The following is a 20,928-nucleotide window of genomic DNA, read 5'->3' on the forward strand; positions in this document are numbered from 1 at the left end:
CTAAATCCTAAATCAAAATACATATCTGATATGACTTAATATATAATTAGCATCCAGCAAACAATATAATTCATATTCTCAAGGAGTAAAGATTAAACGGAAAAAAATAAAAATGATTGCACAACCATCAATTAGGTGGCGATATGCACTAAGCATGTAAACGAACATTGAACAAAAGAAGAAGAAAGAAAGAAACAGCATGGAGCGCTTTTTCTTAGCATCCGTTTCCATAGTGACTCATCGATTCGTCGCTCTGTTGAGAATGTCTTGAGTTTTAACCAGGAACATACTCCGAGTTGAATGAACTTACTCCCGGACGCGTTTTTGGAACCACATACCTTGAGTAAGCAAGGTTTGGGGTTAATCAACCGAAAGTTCAGGGTTTAGCTGACGGTAAGTTAACCGTGCTTTCTGGAATACACCCCTGATGTGGCTTCTTTTCACAGAACGAAGCAGAAAATATGTTCCATAGGCTACTTTAAAGGTGACATATTATGCCCCTTTTTACAATATGTAATATAAGTCTCAGGGGTCCCCAGAATGTGTCTGTGAAGTTTCAGCTCAAAATACTCCACAGATCATTTATTATATCATTTTGAAAATGCCTATTTTGAGTGGAAGCAGAAACAAGCTGTTTTTCGGGCCTGTGTCTTTAAATGCAAATGAGCTGCTGCTCCCCGCCCCCTTTTCCAGAATAGAGTTGCGCCTTTACAGCTCGTATCTGCTAAAAACATCTGTTTTGGTTCTGATCATCATGTTTATCGCCCTGAAATCATGCGTTTTAAACCATATGAGTTTAAACTTCTGATATAAGGTTTTCTGAGCGCACACATCCGAAGCACACGTACAGAAAGCTGCTGTCACAGCATGTGAGTACTAAACTAAGTTCTCATTCACACACAAGTTTACGTTAAAAACACGAGTTACAAAAACAGTCGGTTATGTCTGTGAAGGTAAACAGCTGGGAAATAAATCGCTTGTTTATTTTAGATCTGTGTGGCAGCAGCAATATACAGTAAATAAATCAATAAATCCACTGCTCTCTTGTCTCCTCTGAGGCTGGGACTCTAAATAGTGTTCTGTGCTCGTCTGTGCAGCCAAAGACAGAACAGTTAGCATGTTTTGCTCAAACTTTCGCCATGGCATTAGAGCTGGTACACCGCTGGCGCTTGCGAAATCAAAATGACGGTGCCTTGGGTGGAATTTTACAGATTAAGGGGCGGTAATATTATAATGAGATCCCTTTGCCACGTCACCAAGGGAGCGAAATCAGATGCGATCCTTTTCTCAGACACTTGCAGAAAAAGGCTTCCCAAAACAAAGTGATTGGGTTCATCTTTTTCACGTTTCCTTGGTTGGGAGATGCACCAGGGACCTGATTATAGCACTTAAAACCTGCAAAAGTCAGATTTTCATGATATGTCACCTTTAAAAAGAATACATCGATTAGCAATGAATTATAAATATACTTAATTATTATGAAAATACCAGAGATGGCTTGAATAACACAGATAAACTATATTGTCGCAGTCGAGAGTTTATTGTCTTTGTTTTATAATTCAAAACGTTTATATGTTCTGTTTACTCAGTTACTCAGCTATAATAGCGATGCCTTTGTCCATATAAGGGATTTCCTGGAGGGTCATGAGTTCCGCTACTTCTGTGACTGGATATGTGGATTTTCTGTGCGATGGCGCCCTCTGGCGTCCAGTATGAATGAAACAAACATCATGTGTTTATAGTGCTAATGGCCAATCCATCATTTTGGGGGGAATTTTAATTTTTTAATTTTTTAATAAGTATCGGTTTAGGCACCGGAATCGTTTTAAAGGTATCGATTTGGCACCAGTATCGAAAAAAAAACACAAATTATACCCAACCCTAATTCCAGAGAAGTTGGGACGTTTTGTAAAAATGCAATAAAATCAAGAATCTGTGATTTGTTCATTCTCTTTAACTTTTATTTAATTGACAAAAGTACAAAGCCAAAGTTTTCACTGACCAACGTAAATGTATTGGGGTTGTATAATGGGCTCTTTAATGCCTAGTTTTTTTTTTATCAGAAAACCATACGCTTTTCGACAAATCAGAACTCTTAATATATTTACATGTCCAATAAATTTTCCAAAACATCCTTTTTTTTTTGACTTCCACTGAAGACACAGGAACAGTGTGAGGTTGAGTGAAGTATCGACTTCCTTAGAAGTATGACAGCAAAATATGCGATTATACAACACCCCTCCCCTAACAAGCTTCCTACATTTGACAGCCTCTAAGTAAATGTGCTCTCTCTTCTATTAACACGAACTGTAAACTGAAAGGTATTGCGTTTTTAAGCTGCTGTGGCACAGGGAAGAGGATTCATGTCATATGACTTTTGATCTGGGTTAGTGTTGGTTTTTAGCCAGCTGTGCTGCGTTATCCTCAGATACTCTCACACAGTTTTTTTTTTTACCTAGGCCTCAAGCTCCTGTCTCCACATATAAGGATGTTCATCATTCTAACTCTAGTTTTGCCTTGCCCATCTTCTCTTTGCTGCTTTGTAAATATGGCTCAGTGTCTAGTATTACAGCAAAACATCCAAATATCACTCAGAATTGTCCCTCTAGTCAAGCCCATTTTCAAACTCATCTCTGCAGAATTACTAAAAATGAATGGCGAGAGTGAGCATCTCTATTATTTACAGAAGAGAATCATGGGAAATGGAAGTGTATGTATTAATCATCGTATTAAATTAATAAATTATGTATACAGAAATATTTCAATAGTCTTTTTCTGAATAAAGGCTTAACCAGAATATGGACTATAGTTGAAAAAGCATGTCAAATTACAAAAAAGCCTTTTCTCTCTATTATTTTTCTTTTGAAAGAATGGTTATCATAATTTTTATTTAATAGCAGTTGAATAATGAACAGACATTTCACACAGTGACATTTATGAGGATATGAGGTTGAGATTACAAACTCTTCATGTACCTTTCAGAGGTTATCAGTGGTCAAGTGTAATTCAGGCCTTCTGACATAGTTTCTTTCTGCCTTCAGACACAATGAAGATGAAAATAGTGTGACATTTTAGTATTTGCCGTTAGATAACATTCAAGTGCTTTGCAGTCTTAAGTCTGTGGATAAAATATGAAATAAATCATCCATTAATACCAAAGTTGGGCCAAATGATCCTGCTGAACACACATTCCTGTTCAAATATTGACCCGTTTAGTAATAAATTAACTAAAGTGTTTTTAATCATATGGGATTGATGTCGGGGGCTTAAATATAAATGCCTGTTTTTGACTATCAGAACATTTTACCATATTTAGTGCAACACTTTTATTTGTTCCCCACAAAATAGTTTTTTCACTAAATGTTTGGATTTCTAAAATTATTGTGCACTGATTTTTCTAGAATAACTTTAGCTGCCGAATTATCCACTAACCTAGTTTATGATACATTTTTGCCATAGATTATAAATATACATAGGTCTATATTTTTTCATATTTGTTATTATTTTATTTTTCTTTATAATGAAGTAGTCTGTATCTAGTAGATTGTAAAAGAATGATTATCAGTTCCACACACAGAGATATATAAATTCTACATTTATTTAAATGAGGGAAAAAAAACTTCACTGGTATCGGATCGGATCGGAAGCGAAAAAGGCGGATCGGAGCATCCCTAGTTAAAATTATACTAAATGTTTCAGTTCAGCTAGAATCTGGAGGTACTTGCTTGCCTGTGAAAGGGGTTCCCTTCCTTGTCTGGTTGCCGAAAGGGGTTTCCCGAGGTTGCTGATTGGCTGGAAGTTCAGTCTTGGGAAGCCAGTGGTTGGGCGTTGGCTGACGACGCGGAGTTGTGGTCTGGTTAAAGTTTTAGATGGCACTCGAGGTCGGACTCGGAGATGCGGCGTTAGGCAAAACTTAACACAGAACACGAAACCGTCACTGGTTTACATGTGATGGTCATGCTGTGCATCTCTGACCATTTAATCTTGATTACTTGCCCCCAAAATTGACAATCTCCTTGGAATTGTCAATAAGTGTTCTTTTGTTTAAATGCTGTGAGCTACTCAAAGCTGCTAGTTGGTTCAGGCTTGTGGCGCCAGGATCTGATTTACGAACATCCTGTGTCTTGGGCCTCTGTGGAATTCGGCTCCTCGGGTTTCAACTATGTTCTTGATCAAATCTTAAATTGTCTGATTCGGTCTGATACCCTACAGTATTATTCCCTCTTACATTCTTTGCACTTTTTGTTATTTTTAGGCATGCCTGTGTCACATTTTATTGTGTGTTTGTGTTTTTTCTGACATGGGGGATGTTTCACTTTGTTTGTTCATGTGGCAATAAACTTAAAGTGCCTCCCAATTTCATGAAGAATGTTGGATTTTTTAGGACACTTTTAAACAATAGCAGCCACTGTCATGATCTTTCGGTCACAACACAAGAGCATCCATTCAGTCATCATGTGCCTGCTTTATAATCATGTTTTACTGTGTTTATAGTCTTTGTGCTTATAATAAAGACTCCTTTCCTGTGCAGCGATGTAAGTCAGACTTGTGATGACATATTTGGCCATTGAGTCAACCAATAGACTTGTTGATTTTGAATGTATGTGGTTTTGCAGATCCTTGTTCTGGCCCGTTTGGTGACACTGCCCAAAGCACACATTACCTCAGCATGAGTAGAACAGGGTCAGTCGGTCACTGCCACATGCCTGACAGTTGGCATGGATGTTTGAAGTGAGTTCTTCACTCTTCCAAGGCGTAGTGGAAAGTGTGGAACAAGACCAGCTGAGCATCACACAGCTGCTGGGATTGAACTCCTACCTTAGAGCAAAAGACCGGGGAAGACAATGGGTCCTCAGAGCAGAAGGACAGGAGGAGGCCTGCTGTGGGGGATCCATGATAACAGTGGTCTTTTACTGGACACATTGTGCATTGTCTGCTGTTACTATAGAAACTATAATTTATACAGCCTTTAGGAATCGTGCTGCTGTTAAGCTGCAGTGTGGGTTGAGTTTGATGATATTCACGTGTGCAGATAGTGTCCGCTTGTGCATGTGTGCATGCGGCAGTGCACATGTGCTTGCGTGGGAAATAAAATGACTTTTCCAAGCGCTGAAGTGCAGAAAGGAAATGGAATCTATAAAATCCTGATGTTATTTGTTTGATATTAATCGCATGCATTTTTGGTTTTTCAGTAAAAAAAACTCTAACAAACTTAAAGGGATAGGCTAGTTCACCAGAAAATAAAAATTGTGTCATAATTTACTCACCCTCAAGTTGTTCTAAACCTGTATGAGTTTCTAGCCTCTATTGAACACAATAGAATATATTTTGAAGAATCTTGGTAACCAAACAGTCAACGGTAGCCATTGATTTCCATAGTATGATTAAAAAATACTATGGAAGACAATGGCTACCATCAGCTGTTTGGTCATACAGGTTTGGGACAACTTGAGCGTGAGTAAATGATGAAAGAATTTAAATTTTTGATTGAACTATCCCTTTAAAACTTGAGTTGCACTAGTGTTAAAAGTGTCTGAAATGTTAAGCTAATCGTTTTTATGTTATGGCTGATAACCAATAAATTGTTGATATTAAAATTCAATATTTTGTCTAGATAAATGAAGGATTAAAATACAAAAAAATATTTTTATAAGATACAAGGGAATTTAGTCATCACGCAATTTGTGTATACCGTATTGACCCGAATATAAGACGATGTTTTTTTCTTGGAAATACATCTGAAAAAACACGGTTGTCTTATATTCAGGGTCTAGACTTTGACATGTCAATAATACACCCACAACAATATGTGGTGCCAAATTCGCATAAAACGAGTATGCCATGAAATACATAAATGCGTGTTATAAAGATCGCGACCAAACTCCCTTTGTGATTTTAAAACGTAAGACAGTAACCAGATTTGAAGACTACAGTAAGATTTAACTTCTACTGTTAATAAGATTTTGGTGGGCTACTATTAGATGGATAGCCTAAATGTCCTAATTCAGATGGGCTACCTTTTTTTATTTTTTAATGGTATATCAAAAAGTGTATATTTTTTTAATGTGATTGTTGGTACAGTTTACCAGTTTTTTCCATACTTTTAAAACAAAAATTAAAATAGGAAAAATATGCAATATGAAAATAATTGAAGACAAAATGTGTTTTACTGAGAAAAAAACAGATTTGGTTTTTAAAAAGCCTTTTTCCAAAAGGTGCATCTAGAAAAAGGGGGGTCGTCTTATAATCAGGGTCATCTTATATTCGGGCCAATACGGTAATATGAAAAATGTTTATTCATTTTGAGATTTGCATTTAACAATGTTGTTAAATGATGAGTGTTTTGGAAGATGACAGCAAAAGTATTCTAAATATAAAAATTGGGGAAATAAGCAGGAATAATGAAATATCCAGCATTGACTGATACTGTTAAATTGGCCGATAACCGATACGGTACTGATATATTATGCATTCTTATCAAAGACACTGTATCTTTTAAGAGTGTAAGATATTAGTTCTTATTTTCAGAGAATATAACTTGAGTTGTTGTTTTTTTTTTGTTTTTACGCAGTTGCTTTCTTATTTTAAACAGCTCAATAGATACACTTAGATTTATGCTTAAAACGACAAAAACACTAGTCAGAATTCATAATATGGGCTGTTGGGAGGAAACGAGGGACCCCCTCTGCCTCAAACACACTTTTTATTCAGTACTTTTCCAGGCCAGCTTCAAGACACCCTCACACCCTCAACGAGCCAGATAAACATGGTCCCTGCTGGAGGTGACAAATTAATGAAGCCCCCCTCTCTGGTTCTTTTGTCCTCGTCATCCGTCTCTCACAGTGAAGAGTGCAGAGTTGGGTGCCAGGCAGCTGTAGTCAGAATACTTATGAGCGTGCCCGGAGGGACGGGGATGACGTAACCCACATCAACGGCGCTTCACGCGGGCCTGTGAACCGAGACGACTAGGCCTGAATAGAATGAGTGGAACAATCCCAGCATGCACTGGTTGTCACAGTGTCGCTTTGTGTTTTTGAAACTGAAGTGGAACCTTTGTTTGTTAAAATAAGCAATTAGTTATATTGGTTTCCTTGTGTTCATTTTGTGTTTTTTTTATAGATTTCAGCATTAACCCTTGGATGCATAAATTACGTTGATACAAAATAAATGACATTGCACTATTAATATTCAATAAAAAATTTAGTAAATTAATAAATTTAATTGAAATAACAGTAAATATACTTATATATTTAGTCTTTTTGATCAATATAATTACACTATATGTGTAAACATCTTTTATGTGAAAGCTTATTCAGGACAATACTAAATAAAAAATAACATGCAATTTTCATGATCCCTCTTATTTTGTTTCAATTATTAATATTTTGCACATTCTGCAAGGGGTATGTAAACTTATGAGCACAACTATATATATATGTTCATTGTATTATATTAATCATATCATACATAATATAATACAATGAAAAATGTATGTGTATGCACATACAGTATATACATACATACATTTTTATTCTATTTTAGTAGATTATTTTAATTGGCTATTTTATTGGAACATATTTTATATTTTCATAACTGAATATTTCTTGAATATTAATATAAAAATAATATTTATTTAGAAAATCATGCCGTTTTTAAGCTAGTATAGTTTTTACTTTATAGTTTTGATAACATTATGGACACAGAACAACAAAAGGGACACCTATTTTGAAAAATATGAAAATTTAATATCACCATTCTCTAGAGCAGTTCTCTTGTTGGATGGGTTATTTTAGACTTCAAGAATTGTATGCTGCTGTGTATTCTTTTAATATTTCTGCCTTTTATTTTCCTGTTTATGAAGATGATCTGAGTGTTTGTCAAATGATCAAGATGTACAGTACATTAGTCAATTCTAGAGGCAAAACCAATATAACATTGCCTATAAATAGCCAGTTATACAAGGCTCTTTTGTTTTTCCTCTGCAAACAACATCTACTTCAGAGCTGTACTGGTTTGGTTTAGCTTTTTATAAGCAATTAGTATCTATTGCACTGAGCATAAACCCACAGGTGTATGGTTATCTCCAACAAACAGCCCCTGGATTCAGTGTGAAACCTCAACTATGGAGAGAATCTCAACTGCAAAACCCAGATTTTTGCCTCTTTTCTGGTGTAGATATCAGTGCCAGGCAGGGCTACAAAGGTTGCATGCTGATCTGGGGTCAGAATGAATCTCTCACATCGATGATCACAGATACCCTCAAATCGCCGCTGTCATTATCCCGCTTTGCTCTGATTAATTATGGGAGGTTGGAGATGAGCTATAAGGAGATCAGGGATGATTTTTAAGGCTTTTTGTTAGCATGAGACTTCTGTGCCTCGCTGGATCATTACACTTGATAGAAATGAGTGATGACGTTGGTCTTTCTGGGCTCCATTAGGCCGCCTTATGCTTCTAAGTGCTTTTTCTGCGGTGGGCTCAGGTGGCTTTGAGCATTTTATAAAAACCTCTGAATGTGCACCGTATGGGGTCTTCTCACCGAGCAGTGCTATTTTCAGTAACTGTATACACAGGAGATTAAATGACTCATTGCTTGCTTTCCTGTGTGATTTTCAGCTGGTTTTATGTACTTTGATCTAGAGCCACAGTTGTCAGGATATCTTTTCATTAGAAAGCCAGTATCTTTCAAAAAAATGAAATCCAGTGAATGTGTCAGGTTCACTAAGTTAATCACAGCATTTGTCGTAATATCAATTGGTGGTAATAGACTGTATAAAAACATGGACGTAGTGTCCGTGACGTCACCCGTAGTATTCTGAAGAGCGTTTTTGAAGCTCAAAGTGGGCGGAGCCGGCCGTTGCCATCTTGGCAGTGCATCACCGTTCGTCACTACCGGATAATCAAAAATTTGCAAAGAGGCGGGAGCTGGTTGCTGAAGCCACGCCCACCTAGCTCGACGGCAGTGTCAGCAGCGGCAATCCACCTGTCACTCAAGTGGCCACGCCCTTAATTATGCAGAACTTTAAGGCTTAATATAATTTAAACAGATGAGTTATAAAAAATTCACCCCCCTCACAGTTGTCATGAAGGGCAAAATTAGCTATATAGACCAAAATAATTTTTTGAACCAGGCTGTAAACATGTTTTTTTCTGCTGTAAAGTTGGGCATTTTAACATGGGGAGTCTATGGGATTGACTCCCTTTTGCAGCCAGCCTCTAGCGGCCAGTCGATGAATTACAGTTTAAGTCACTTCCTTGTTGGCTTCAGGAGAGAGAACGGGAGGTTGCCGCTTGATTACCGCATACACATACAAAAAAGCAAAAGCAAAAACCCAAACATAAATCTGTGACATGAATCAAGTTCATTTCATATTGTTTTAGCAAAAGGAGTAACTGTACATTTCTGCATTTAAACCCCTGAAATCTTATCTTCGGTTATAAGTGCATTAATGTAATCACTGTTTGTTATTTTATTATTTTGTTTGAAATAATTTCCTATGTCATTAAAGGGAGTTCACCCAAAAATGAAAAAATGCTCTTAATTTTAACACCTTCAGGCCTTCCAAGATGTAGGTGATATTTATTCTTCAGTAAAGAAGATTTTTAGCTGAAACTGTGGTCTCTGGTGATTCATAAATGCAAGTCAATGTCTACCATGACTTTGAGAGTCAAAAAAGCATATCAGGTAAAACAAAATGAATATCTGTGGCTCCTGAATGATATATTTTGATCTTATGAAGCGAAACAATCGGTCTGTGCAAGAAATTATTAAGATTATTTACAACATTATTCCCTGTGATCCAAACAGGGAAATGCAATTCTTTTCCGCAAACTGGTTCTTTCAAACAGTTTGTTTCAATGAACTGGTCCAAATAACTGATTCACTAGTTTGTTTACTGAATCACACAATGACGTAAATGCAGTTATAGTAAAGCACTGACTAATGATGTGAAATGTGGATGTTTTACATGTCTAAAGCATATAGAGTGAATAAACCATGAGACACCATAAAAACTTTAATTCAACCTTAATTCAAGTGCTTGGTTCACACATGCTCATTTCATGAGGGTGAGTAAATGAACAGCAAATTTTCATTTTTGGATGAACTATCTCTTTAAATGGAGTACTGGTTAAACATTTGGTCATCATCATTCTACACACACAACCCTTCCCCCATCTGTTCCACTGACTTCTCTCTTACCCAGAATCCTCTCTGCCCTTTTGCAGGAGTGTCCTCCCGCTTCCCAGACATCATGGCTGCTGGCACTCACTCTCCTGGAGGGCCCAATGGCATCATCAGGAGCCAGTCGTTCGCCGGCTTCAGCACCCTGCAGGAGAGACGCTCACGGTGAGGTCATCTGCCCTGTCAGAGGCTAAAACAATTTAAAACCATTGCTGCAGTAACCACTTTCACTGTTCTGGGAAGACTTTCCACTAGATTTTGGAAAGTAAAAATAGACTTCAAAATTGCAAAAGTTTTTATTATGTTATTATGTTTGTGTAAAACAGTGGGTGCAGTAACAGCATTAATGAGTGTGTTTGTTCAGGGCACACTGGCTTATTTTAGCATGATGCAGTGCATCGTGAGTGGATGACCCTTAGGCAACAGCATGTGCTCATTCTACACAATGGCCTAGATTTACTGTAGCACTACTTGCAGTGCTTTTTTTGACCGCGTGTGCGTGTGACACGTTCAGACACGTTCATGTCGAGCAACCAACTGCCATTGTGTTATTATGAAACGGGAATATTATTAGATGTGGTGGACTGTGACATCAGAAGTAGGCTAATAAGTACCCCGTCTTTTGACAGAAGTCTTAAATGTCAGGAAGCACTGAGGAATATGTACAACACTACAAGCTTTATCCGCATGTGACATGAATCCTTGAAGCCTCCCAAAAGAGAAGAGGGTGGTTATTTGCATGGATATTACAGCGTGAAGTGCACTAAAATGCCAACACTAGACTACAGGCTTCAAGTCTGCACTAAACTCTCTGGCTTTTACACTGGAAGACAGTATTTCACCCCCAAATTAAAAGAATACATTTTTTATTTTAATTATTTCTGTGTAATTGTGTATTATTTAATTATAAAATATATTTTAATAAGACTGTAATGCATCTGGTCATTTTTTTTTTTTTTTTTGCAATTTCTGTTTTATATTTTATTTCTAATTTCTATTTTCAAGATTCTCATTACTGTAATGATGAAGTGATTTATTTGATATATTTCATAGAATTAATTTTCTATTTAAATAACAACAATAAAAATGTTAATTTTTAATAATTGTATTAGTATATTATTAGCATTTTGCATTTAAATTAAGTATTTATTATTATTATTATTATTATTCTTATGTTTACAGAAATATTGTCACAATGCAAACAATCTTAATATTTGTTTACTCTGACAGCTGACTGCAAAAAAATAAATTAATTAAATCATTTTAAATTGCCAACTGGTTGAGTGACAGTAACATTTGATGCAGTAGAGCTCAACTTTAAAATCAGATGAGCGGCAACACAACACAGAAACTTTGATTTAATAAACGTCAGCGTGATGGTGGTAAAAATAAGGCTTTTTTTTTTTTAAAGCAAAACATAATTTCTTATTGCTAGCTGATTTTGTTGTGGCAAAGAACCACCACATGTTCTTGACAGTTTTCTTAAGATTCATTCACATCTGTTTGTGCGTTTTCAGGTGTAACTCCTTCATGGGGAACTCAGCAGTGCAGAAGAAGCCCATCTCAAAGCCCAGGAAGCCCCATCTGTCCGGGCACAAGTCCAGCAGCAGCAGCAGCTCACGAGAGCCGCAGCCCAAAAGAGTGGAAGAAGTTTACGGAGCCCTCAAACAAGGCCTGGAGTGAGTGCTGCTCAGATGTTTCCTCTTGTCACATAGATCTTCTCTCTCAGCTCTCACTACAGTCATATTGAGCGCACATTGACCGCATGAATCACTGCTGCTCAGAATGGCTGTGATGAAATCTTTGTGTACGGCCATTGTTCCTGCATCATTCTGAAGTCTTTGTCATTTTCTCTTTCTGTCAGTGAATATCTAGAGGTGCACCAAACAGAGCTGGATAAACTCACATCCCTCATGAAAGACATGAAGAGGAACTCCAGACTGGTGAGACTGGATATGACATCATCGGCTTTACACTGCGTCAGAGTGCTGTTGATTTCAATTAGCAAATATCATGTTAAGTCAAAGGCAGCAGAGCAGGGATATAAACTGTTGAAACATTGTAGTATAATGAATTATTCACAATGTAAATGTTGTTTGTTGATTTAGTCAGAGTACAAGATTGCGTAGTTCCAGCATCTACCAGCAGTAGCCAGTGAGGCCGTGCTTATCAGCTAAACACTGATATAGATATCCGTTTCGGATTTAGCTTCTAAGGTTTCAGAAGTCCAATTCAGTGTATTCCTGGACCAGTCTCTTTAAATGTCCTCAAAATCGAGTTGATACGATTTAATCAACCTTGTGCATTCCTATCCGTCAAACCCTGTCTGAGTTTTCTGTAGTGTGAAAGCATCTTTACTCAAAATGACTGTTAATGACTCTATGTTTTTTTCTGCTGTAAAGTTGGGCATTTTAACATGGGGAGTCTATGGGATTGACTCCCTTTTGCAGCCAGCCTCTAGCGGCCAGTCGATGAATTACAGTTTAAGTCACTTCCTTGTTGGCTTCAGGAGAGAGAACGGGAGGTTGCCGCTTGATTACCGCATACACATACAAAAAAGCAAAAGCAAAAACCCAAACATAAATCTGTGACATGAATCAAGTTCATTTCATATTGTTTTAGCAAAAGGAGTAACTGTACATTTCTGCATTTAAACCCCTGAAATCTTATCTTCGGTTATAAGTGCATTAATGTAATCACTGTTTGTTATTTATTATTTTGTTTGAAATAATTTCCTATGTCATTAAAGGGAGTTCACCCAAAAATGAAAAAATGCTCTTAATTTTAACACCTTCAGGCCTTCCAAGATGTAGGTGATATTTATTCTTCAGTAAAGAAGATTTTTAGCTGAAACTGTGGTCTCTGGTGATTCATAAATGCAAGTCAATGTCTACCATGACTTTGAGAGTCAAAAAAGCATATCAGGTAAAACAAAATGAATATCTGTGGCTCCTCATTTTCCCAGGACGCGTCCTGGCCAGGATTTCTATATTGCCTAAAATATCTAGGTTTTGGCTTTGTTTGCGTGTGCAGACCGATCGGTGTATGACATCAAAATACCATACAGATGGTTCCTTATGCTTTCAAAATGCTCTCGAGTTATTTTGATGTCATACACCGATCAGTCTGCACACACAAACAAAGCCAAAACCTAGATATTTCAGGCAATATAGAAATCCTGGCCAGGACGCGTCCTGGGAAAATGGCACGTATGGTCACCCTACTCTAGAATGTACAGTATATCATGCTGAAAAACTGAAAAGGAATTCAACAAGGACACATTAAATTTGATCAATCAGATAATTCTGAAAAAACGATCATAGTGTCCACAAAGACAGCTGTTTTCAACATTAATAATAATAAGAAATGTTTCCTGAGCAGCAAATCAGCATGATTTCTGAAAGGATCATTTGACACTGAACACTGGAGTAATGATGCTGAAAATTCAGCTTTGCATCACAGGAATAAATTACGTTTTACAGAATGTTCACACAGAAAACAGTTATTTAAATTGCAATAATATTTCACAATATTACATTCTTACAAAACATATTTTGCATATTATACATTTTCAAAAACATATATTGTAATGAAATAATGTATTCGAATATCTAGAAATGCTATAAACAAGATGTTTTATTTGAGAAGCAATACTGCATAAGATATTAAGACTTTTCTTCAGAGAATGCATTTTTAGTAGGAGACATTTTGGCGTACTGCAGTGGCAGATATCTTTCTTTTTATTATAAACAAATAAAAAACAAGTGAAAAAAGTACAAAAAGAAATGAAAAACTCATTAAAAAGTCATTAATTGCAGTGCAGCATATGTTTTAGTTGGATGCTGGTGTGCTGGAGTCAGATATCTTTACTAGCTAAAAGAAGCGAGAAATCCCTGGTCAACTATTTTCAGTACTTCATCAGTTCAATTTTGTTGCCATTAAACAGCATAAAGCAGCCTGGACCATCAGGCTGATCTAAGATGCTCTTTTCAGCAGGGATTTTGTCCAAACATCTTCTTTTTTTTTTTTTTTATAATAAAATGTTGATTTTTTTTTGTAGCATTTCCACTGATTTCACATATCTTTTTTTCTTCCTCAGGGTGTGCTGTATGATCTGGACAAGGTAGGGTCCCTAAACACACTAATGCTTCTTAACCTGTCTTAGGTGACCTGTGTTAACCTTTATAAGAAGTTTGAGGTCAGAAACATGCAGCAGGAAAAATAAGCAGCTTTGCATAAATGATTTGCTGCATTCCTGCAGCAGTGATCCGTTATTGCGACACTAATCGCCGCAGGTCAAACATCTTCTTTTTTTTTTTTTTTATAATAAAATGTTGATTTTTTTTTGTAGCATTTCCACTGATTTCACATATCTTTTTTTCTTCCTCAGGGTGTGCTGTATGATCTGGACAAGGTAGGGTCCCTAAACACACTAATGCTTCTTAACCTGTCTTAGGTGACCTGTGTTAACCTTTATAAGAAGTTTGAGGTCAGAAACATGCAGCAGGAAAAATAAGCAGCTTTGCATAAATGATTTGCTGCATTCCTGCAGCAGTGATCCGTTATTGCGACACTAATCGCCCCAGGTGTCAGCCGTGTTGAAAATTTGGGGCTCTGAACTTAGATTCATCCCTGTTTAAAAAACGTTCTTCTCTTTGGCCTTTTCTTTTTGAAAGAATAACTTAATTTTTTGACGTTTTCTCTTCTTGCATCCTAGCAAATCAAGACCATAGAGCGATACATGCGAAGACTGGAGTTCCACATCAGCAAGGTAATTTTTATATATATCCAGACTGTGTGTGTGTGTGCATTCGTTGTCTGTTTTATAGATTGGAAAAAGTGAAGGCAGTACAACAAGTGAAAATACAGTTGTTGTTGTTGTTTTTCTGAGAGCGCTTCAGGTTTCCAATGAATGTCCTGACTCATTTTGAGTCTCCCGGTTTGGAGTCCTGCTGTGTCCCCTTCTTCTTTCAGTGTGTTTTAGTGACATTACAGGTGGGTGTCTGCTGTAAACTACAGTGCTGATTGGCAACTCAGCAGCAGTCTAGTCCCAAAGTAGCCATGGCAACCTGACGACAGGAGCTTTGAGGCCATTGAAGTGCAATTCATAGCTCAAATTAGCCCTACACACTTGAAATTAGCCCCGCATTCAGCTAGATCACTGGAACTGTGTGGTAGAGTATGGATCCAAAAAAAACCAGTTGAATCATTATTTTTTGTTTTCGCCCTTATAAAGAACATTTTGTGTGTGACTTGCAGAAGTGTTTTGTTTTCCCCTGTGTTTAATGCTCTTTATGGTTGCCACTGGATCTAGGTCAAAGCAATTCCCTTGAGTGATGAACAAACCTCTGATGGCTCAATCCAGGGTGTTAATGAGCGTGTGCATGTCTAAATAGGGGGAGATGCATTTTCTGTATGATTTTGGTGAAATGAGAAGGGAAAGTTTATGTTCAAAGCTGATTGGATCTGTGCTGCCCTATTTAGTTCACATGGATCATCAGTCTTGACATCCCACAGGGAAAAAAATCACAAATGAGATCTCTTTAATATCTCAACTATTTCTCCCAGGCAGAATAAATATAGAGTAAATTAACAAGTCTCCTACTTCTAATAATTTTCTCCTGAGGAACAAGACCCTAGTAATTTCATATGTGTCTTCCCTGAAGCTTCAGAAGAGATCTCAACGCTTGCTTAGGTTTGCCAACAACATACTTGTGATGTCCAGTTCGTGAACGAATCATTATTTTGAAATGGTTCTTTTTAGTGAACTGTTTAAACCAGTACAACAAATCAGACCGAATCTTTTGGAAAATTAACATGCGTTAAACAAGGACTTCAATAATATCCTGGAAATTAGAACTGCACGATTAATCGTTAAAAGATCGCAATGTCTATCTAATTTTTACATGACAGCGATTCGTCTGTGTCTACTTAACCTTTGAAAAAATCATACCGGAACATTAAAATCTGTGTTCGCGCTGCCACTGACACAGAGAGCAGACAGTGACTATGTTTCGGTAAGAAACAGCTTCACAAACAGCCTTTCAACTACACAGTATTTTTCTGTCTTACAGTTATTCGTATTATCACAGAAGTACTAGGATAAAAGTTTATAGTTCAGATTTGAACACTATGGTAGCGATTAAAATAGAGCAAATCACCTTTAACCATGACAAAGCAATTGGCGCTTCAAATAACGTTTGTGTTGATTACATTGTGACAAGTTACTGTTAAAAATGTATTTGTCATTGAATTTTGTGTATTTGGTATATGTTAACAGAATATGTTTACATGCTTTAATGTTCAAAAAACACTTTATTTTTCAAATACTGTACATTATTGTAGGTCCTCTATGCCCCGCCTCTCTCAAACGCTTCGTTTTCTGCCAGCTGACCCAGTGCATTGTGATTGGCCGAACACCGCAAGCACTCGAGACTTTAGTCTTTGCAACTTCAGGGATCTTATCTATGCACAATCAGCTTGTAACACTCCAAAGAGAAAGGAAAACTTGAAATCGCATCATATGACCCCTTTAATATTAATGTTTTTTAATAGATACACACACACACACACACACACACATATAGTCATGTATTTGGACACGGGCACAATTCTTATTATATTTTAGCTGCTGACCAAAACATTCATGTTACAGTTATATAAATTCTTTAAAAATCCTACAATGTGATTTTCTGGATTTTTTTTTCTCATTTTGTCTCTCATAGTTGAGGTATACCTATGATGAAAATTACAGGCCTCTCTCATATTTTTAAGTGGGAGAACTTGCACAATTGGTGGCTGACTAAATACTTTTTTTCCCCACTGTATATATAATTTTAAAGGGGTCCTATTATGCTTTTCCCCTTTTTGAATTTTAGTCCGTGTGTAGTGTGTTTGGGCATAAAAAAGATCTTCAAACTTACAAATCTCAAAGTAAACTCCAAAGGGAGATATTTAGTTTTCGGGTTTTGTGATATCACAAAGCGGCCCATTAGAATATCATTAAAATAATTCCCGCCAACGGAAATACGAATGGTTGGGGGGTGGGGAGGGACGAGGCCGTGGTTAGAATGCTTGGTTGAGCGCATCAGACAAGACGACGAAGAAGAAGAAGTGCTGCTGTAGCCTTAAGTTTTCACAAGTTATTACACATGCACCTGAATAATTATGTATGTAAATATTGCTGGCAGAGAAGGAGTTTGCATAAATATGCCGCCCGCCTGGGAAACACTGGACTATGGTACAAATAAATTCAACTGTATAACAGTTTCACTGCAATTCATGTTATAATGTTAGAATTAAATAACAATAAAAATAATACATATGCACTTATCTGTACATAGTACATGCAGTTAGTTTTAAGCGGTTGTTGACATCCTATCTAAAACGTGATTTACCCCAAAAAAAACAATAACGTTACCACTCTAATATGTCTTGCAATATCCGTGCGTGCAAAGGTTCTGCTCGATCCTCTTGTTCAATATTCTCTGGGTCTGAATCCAGCTCAAAATGATATGGCAATATTGACGCCATCCTTAACTAAACTTGCTGCTTTGGCAAGGGGTGGGACAGTACTGAAACACCGTCTAAGCTGTTCGCCAATCACAACGCACTGGGGTAGCTAACCAATCACATTTCGTTTTTCGGAAGGCGGACGTTCATCAAACCTGGAACTAATTGAGCCGTTTGTGCCAGACTGGGGAGAAAGGTATTGTAATAATGTAAATTATGTAAAAAATTATGTGTTTTTCGAACCACCAAGCATGAGAGCATGTTCTAGTACACCCCCAAAACAAATTCAAGACATTGTAAAAGAGCATAATAGGACCCCTTTAATATATTACTCCTATGTAACTATGGTTAAATATGGTTAAAGTTTACTGCTGAATGAACTGACAAGCAAAATGTAGTAAAATAAACATATATATATATATATGTATATATATATATATATATATATATTTATGTGTGTGTGTGTGTTTATATATACATATTTTAACTTTTCTCGTAAACAGTATAAAAGTTTTTAAAAACCGTACAAAACCAGCATGAATACACAGAGTTAATTTCTAAGAACTTAGAATCTTTTAAAAATCATTAAAATTTGCCTTTTCTTTGTTGTGGACACTCTTATTTGTCACTGACATATCAATATCATTAAATCCATAAATTTTTAAAGTGTGGTGCAAGTGTCCAAATACTTTTTGAGGCCACTATATTTTAGGACTGTTCAGACGTGTGTTCAGAAGAAATGGGGATGCTGCGGCAGTCACTGCAGGCCTGTCTGTTTGTGTCACCACGGGCACTGCCTGTGAGAACAAATGCTGTGGGCACTGCAAATGAGATAGAAAGCGGTCATTGAGTGGACATGAATATTTAACTGAGACAATATCAGTCTGGCAGAGTATCAGCCGATTGTAATGGCTCAGTGCTTTCTTTCTGCTGTGTCCGTATCAAACAAACACAAAGCTATGCCAAACCCTCTGCTGACAGCCACAGCTAACCTGAGCGGCACACTATCCTAGTTAGTCACGAGTCACTCCTGTTGAGACTCATTCCATGGATACCTTTGGTAAATTTGAGAAGATGTTGAGAATTGGTTGGATGACATTTTGTGTCCTGTGGATAACTCATAAGCTCTCAAATTTCATTTACAATCAAATATTCACACAGCGTCTTCAAATATGCGCACACTATGGCAATAATGATTGGTTCTGGCTTATATGTTGTTATGATCAGTTGTGTTGAGGCATGATTGAATATGCAGAGGTGCCACTGCCAATGAGATTTGATGAAGGAAATGTTTTTAGTGACTAATGTCTTAAAGGGACAGTTCAAAGTTCTGTTGTCATTTACTCATGTCATTCCAAATCCAAAACTTACATTTACATCTTTGGAACAAAAAATTCCATCCCATTTCATGCTTCAAAAAGTTCAGAAAACATACATAGAGCTCATCAAACATGGTAAACGGAAGCTCAGCCATATTTACTAGTCGTTTCAGATCAACCCTCATTGGTTCTTGTGCATCCAGCATGTTTGATCTTACGTTTGCCTTGTTTGGTGTGTTTTATATATGTCCGTCGATTAATGCTTATTGGTTTGGAATGACATTTGGGTAAATAATGTATTTAAATAAATATTTAAAGTAAATAATGACTGATGAATTATGAGTTTTCATTTTTGGGTGAACTTTCCCTTTAAATTTTGGTATTTTTCTCATAGAAAGCTATCATATGGCCTCAGAAGATGTTAAATCTAGTGAACTACCAGGGTGCTAAAATGCTAAGGGGTTTGATTCTACCAAAATGTGTAATTGTGGAATGAGTTGTATGGACTATTTCATGGTACCTTATGGTGCTTTATGTTCTTGTTGGAGCTTCAAAGTCTCTGGTTGCTGAGTGTTTTCATTTTATGGAAAATTCCCTTAAATTGGACAATGGTCTTATAGCTAGAGTTAAGAAAAACAGTATTTTTCCAAAGGCTTATTTATTGTCAAAATGCAGCTCATAAAAATTCACCCATCAGACCCCACCCGGCAGCCAGAATGGACCGGGCTGGGGGCGGTTATGGTGATTCATTTCCCATGCTGCTTAGCTGCTATGGCAGATGAGAGGAGTCAGACAATGGGTTTTATGGAGCCAAATAAACAGGCAGCTGTGTACTACATTAGAGCTGTGATTGGTGACAGTACACGTGTGTGGTACTTGGTGCAGTTCTCTAGACTTGGGTGGGGTCTTTCCTCCCAGTGTAATTAAACCCACAGGACCACCGTCAAGACACTCTATCTCCACATGAGCACAGCTAACTGTTTGTCTAATATATGTCGTTTATCATGAGCAACCCCCACACATCATAGCACACACATGCACATCCATCATACGCACAGTTAATATACCCCACCACACACACTAATTGGGTTAGATTGTCCCGTTTCTCACCCTTTCCCCTTAATGAGAGACTTCAAAAAGCCCCGCATCAATATTTCATGCCCCTCCGCTGCATGTTTGAATATTTCCTTTTGATTTAGTATCTTGACATGTTTTGTTTTCTCCTATAAGAGACTATCTGTACGTTATGGATTAAATCTTCATACAGACTTCCTCGCAGAGCGGCGCTCAGTAGGGCACATCCTTGGCATCACAGCAGGGTTTCCTACAAGATTTTGTATTTCCAGTGGGGGGCAACCCCCTCAAACCCGAAAAACATCTTACTAAACATTAACAATTCTATTTTCTCCAACATATAATTGCTTTTGATTAAAATACCATTGTAACAAAACTCTGAAACTCCATTCTGCTACACTATTAACTTGGTATAAACTGATTTAAGTTTCAATAACTTTACTTACTTAAATGTACCTATTTTGAACACTGCTCTTTGTAACTGTTCTCTGCTTGTGTTGAGTCAGACATTAATAATAATAATGTGTCATTTAGTGAGCGAGCGAGTCATCCGAACCGATTCAGTGAAATGTCAGATTGATTCAGTCCATGATTCAGCCAGATGATTAAAACTGTATATACTATATATATATATATTGTAGGCAGTTTGCTTGTTAACACTCACGAAACAAGTGTGGTAATTAGCATTCTCATTTCATTACCACAAAAACACATTCTGTATTTACTGAAACTGAATCAGAATGCACTGCTGGAACTCAATACAAATAAGCAATAATTAAATAATAAAACAACCTGCTCTGCACTTTATGGGCTTCACATTAACCGGATTAAGATTTCTAT

At 37.0% G+C, this 20,928-nt stretch overlaps 1 protein-coding gene across 1 annotated transcript in view; it reads left to right on the forward strand.

The window, feature by feature from the left end:
* The window catches only part of ripor2 (RHO family interacting cell polarization regulator 2), a 59,426-nt gene that overhangs the window by 20,911 nt on the left and 17,587 nt on the right, over window positions 1–20,928 (forward strand). The window contains exons 2-6 of the mRNA XM_016270894.1: window positions 10,228–10,348; window positions 11,701–11,862; window positions 12,048–12,126; window positions 14,283–14,306; window positions 14,901–14,954. Coding sequence (XP_016126380.1) covers window positions 10,228–10,348; window positions 11,701–11,862; window positions 12,048–12,126; window positions 14,283–14,306; window positions 14,901–14,954 — 440 coding nt within the window. The remainder of the gene's footprint in view (window positions 1–10,227; window positions 10,349–11,700; window positions 11,863–12,047; window positions 12,127–14,282; window positions 14,307–14,900; window positions 14,955–20,928) is intronic.

The sequence above is a fragment of the Sinocyclocheilus grahami genome, unplaced genomic scaffold (assembly GCF_001515645.1).
Source record: "Sinocyclocheilus grahami isolate Dianchi unplaced genomic scaffold, SAMN03320097.WGS_v1.1 scaffold58.1, whole genome shotgun sequence".
NCBI classification, from domain to species: Eukaryota; Metazoa; Chordata; class Actinopteri; order Cypriniformes; family Cyprinidae; genus Sinocyclocheilus; species Sinocyclocheilus grahami.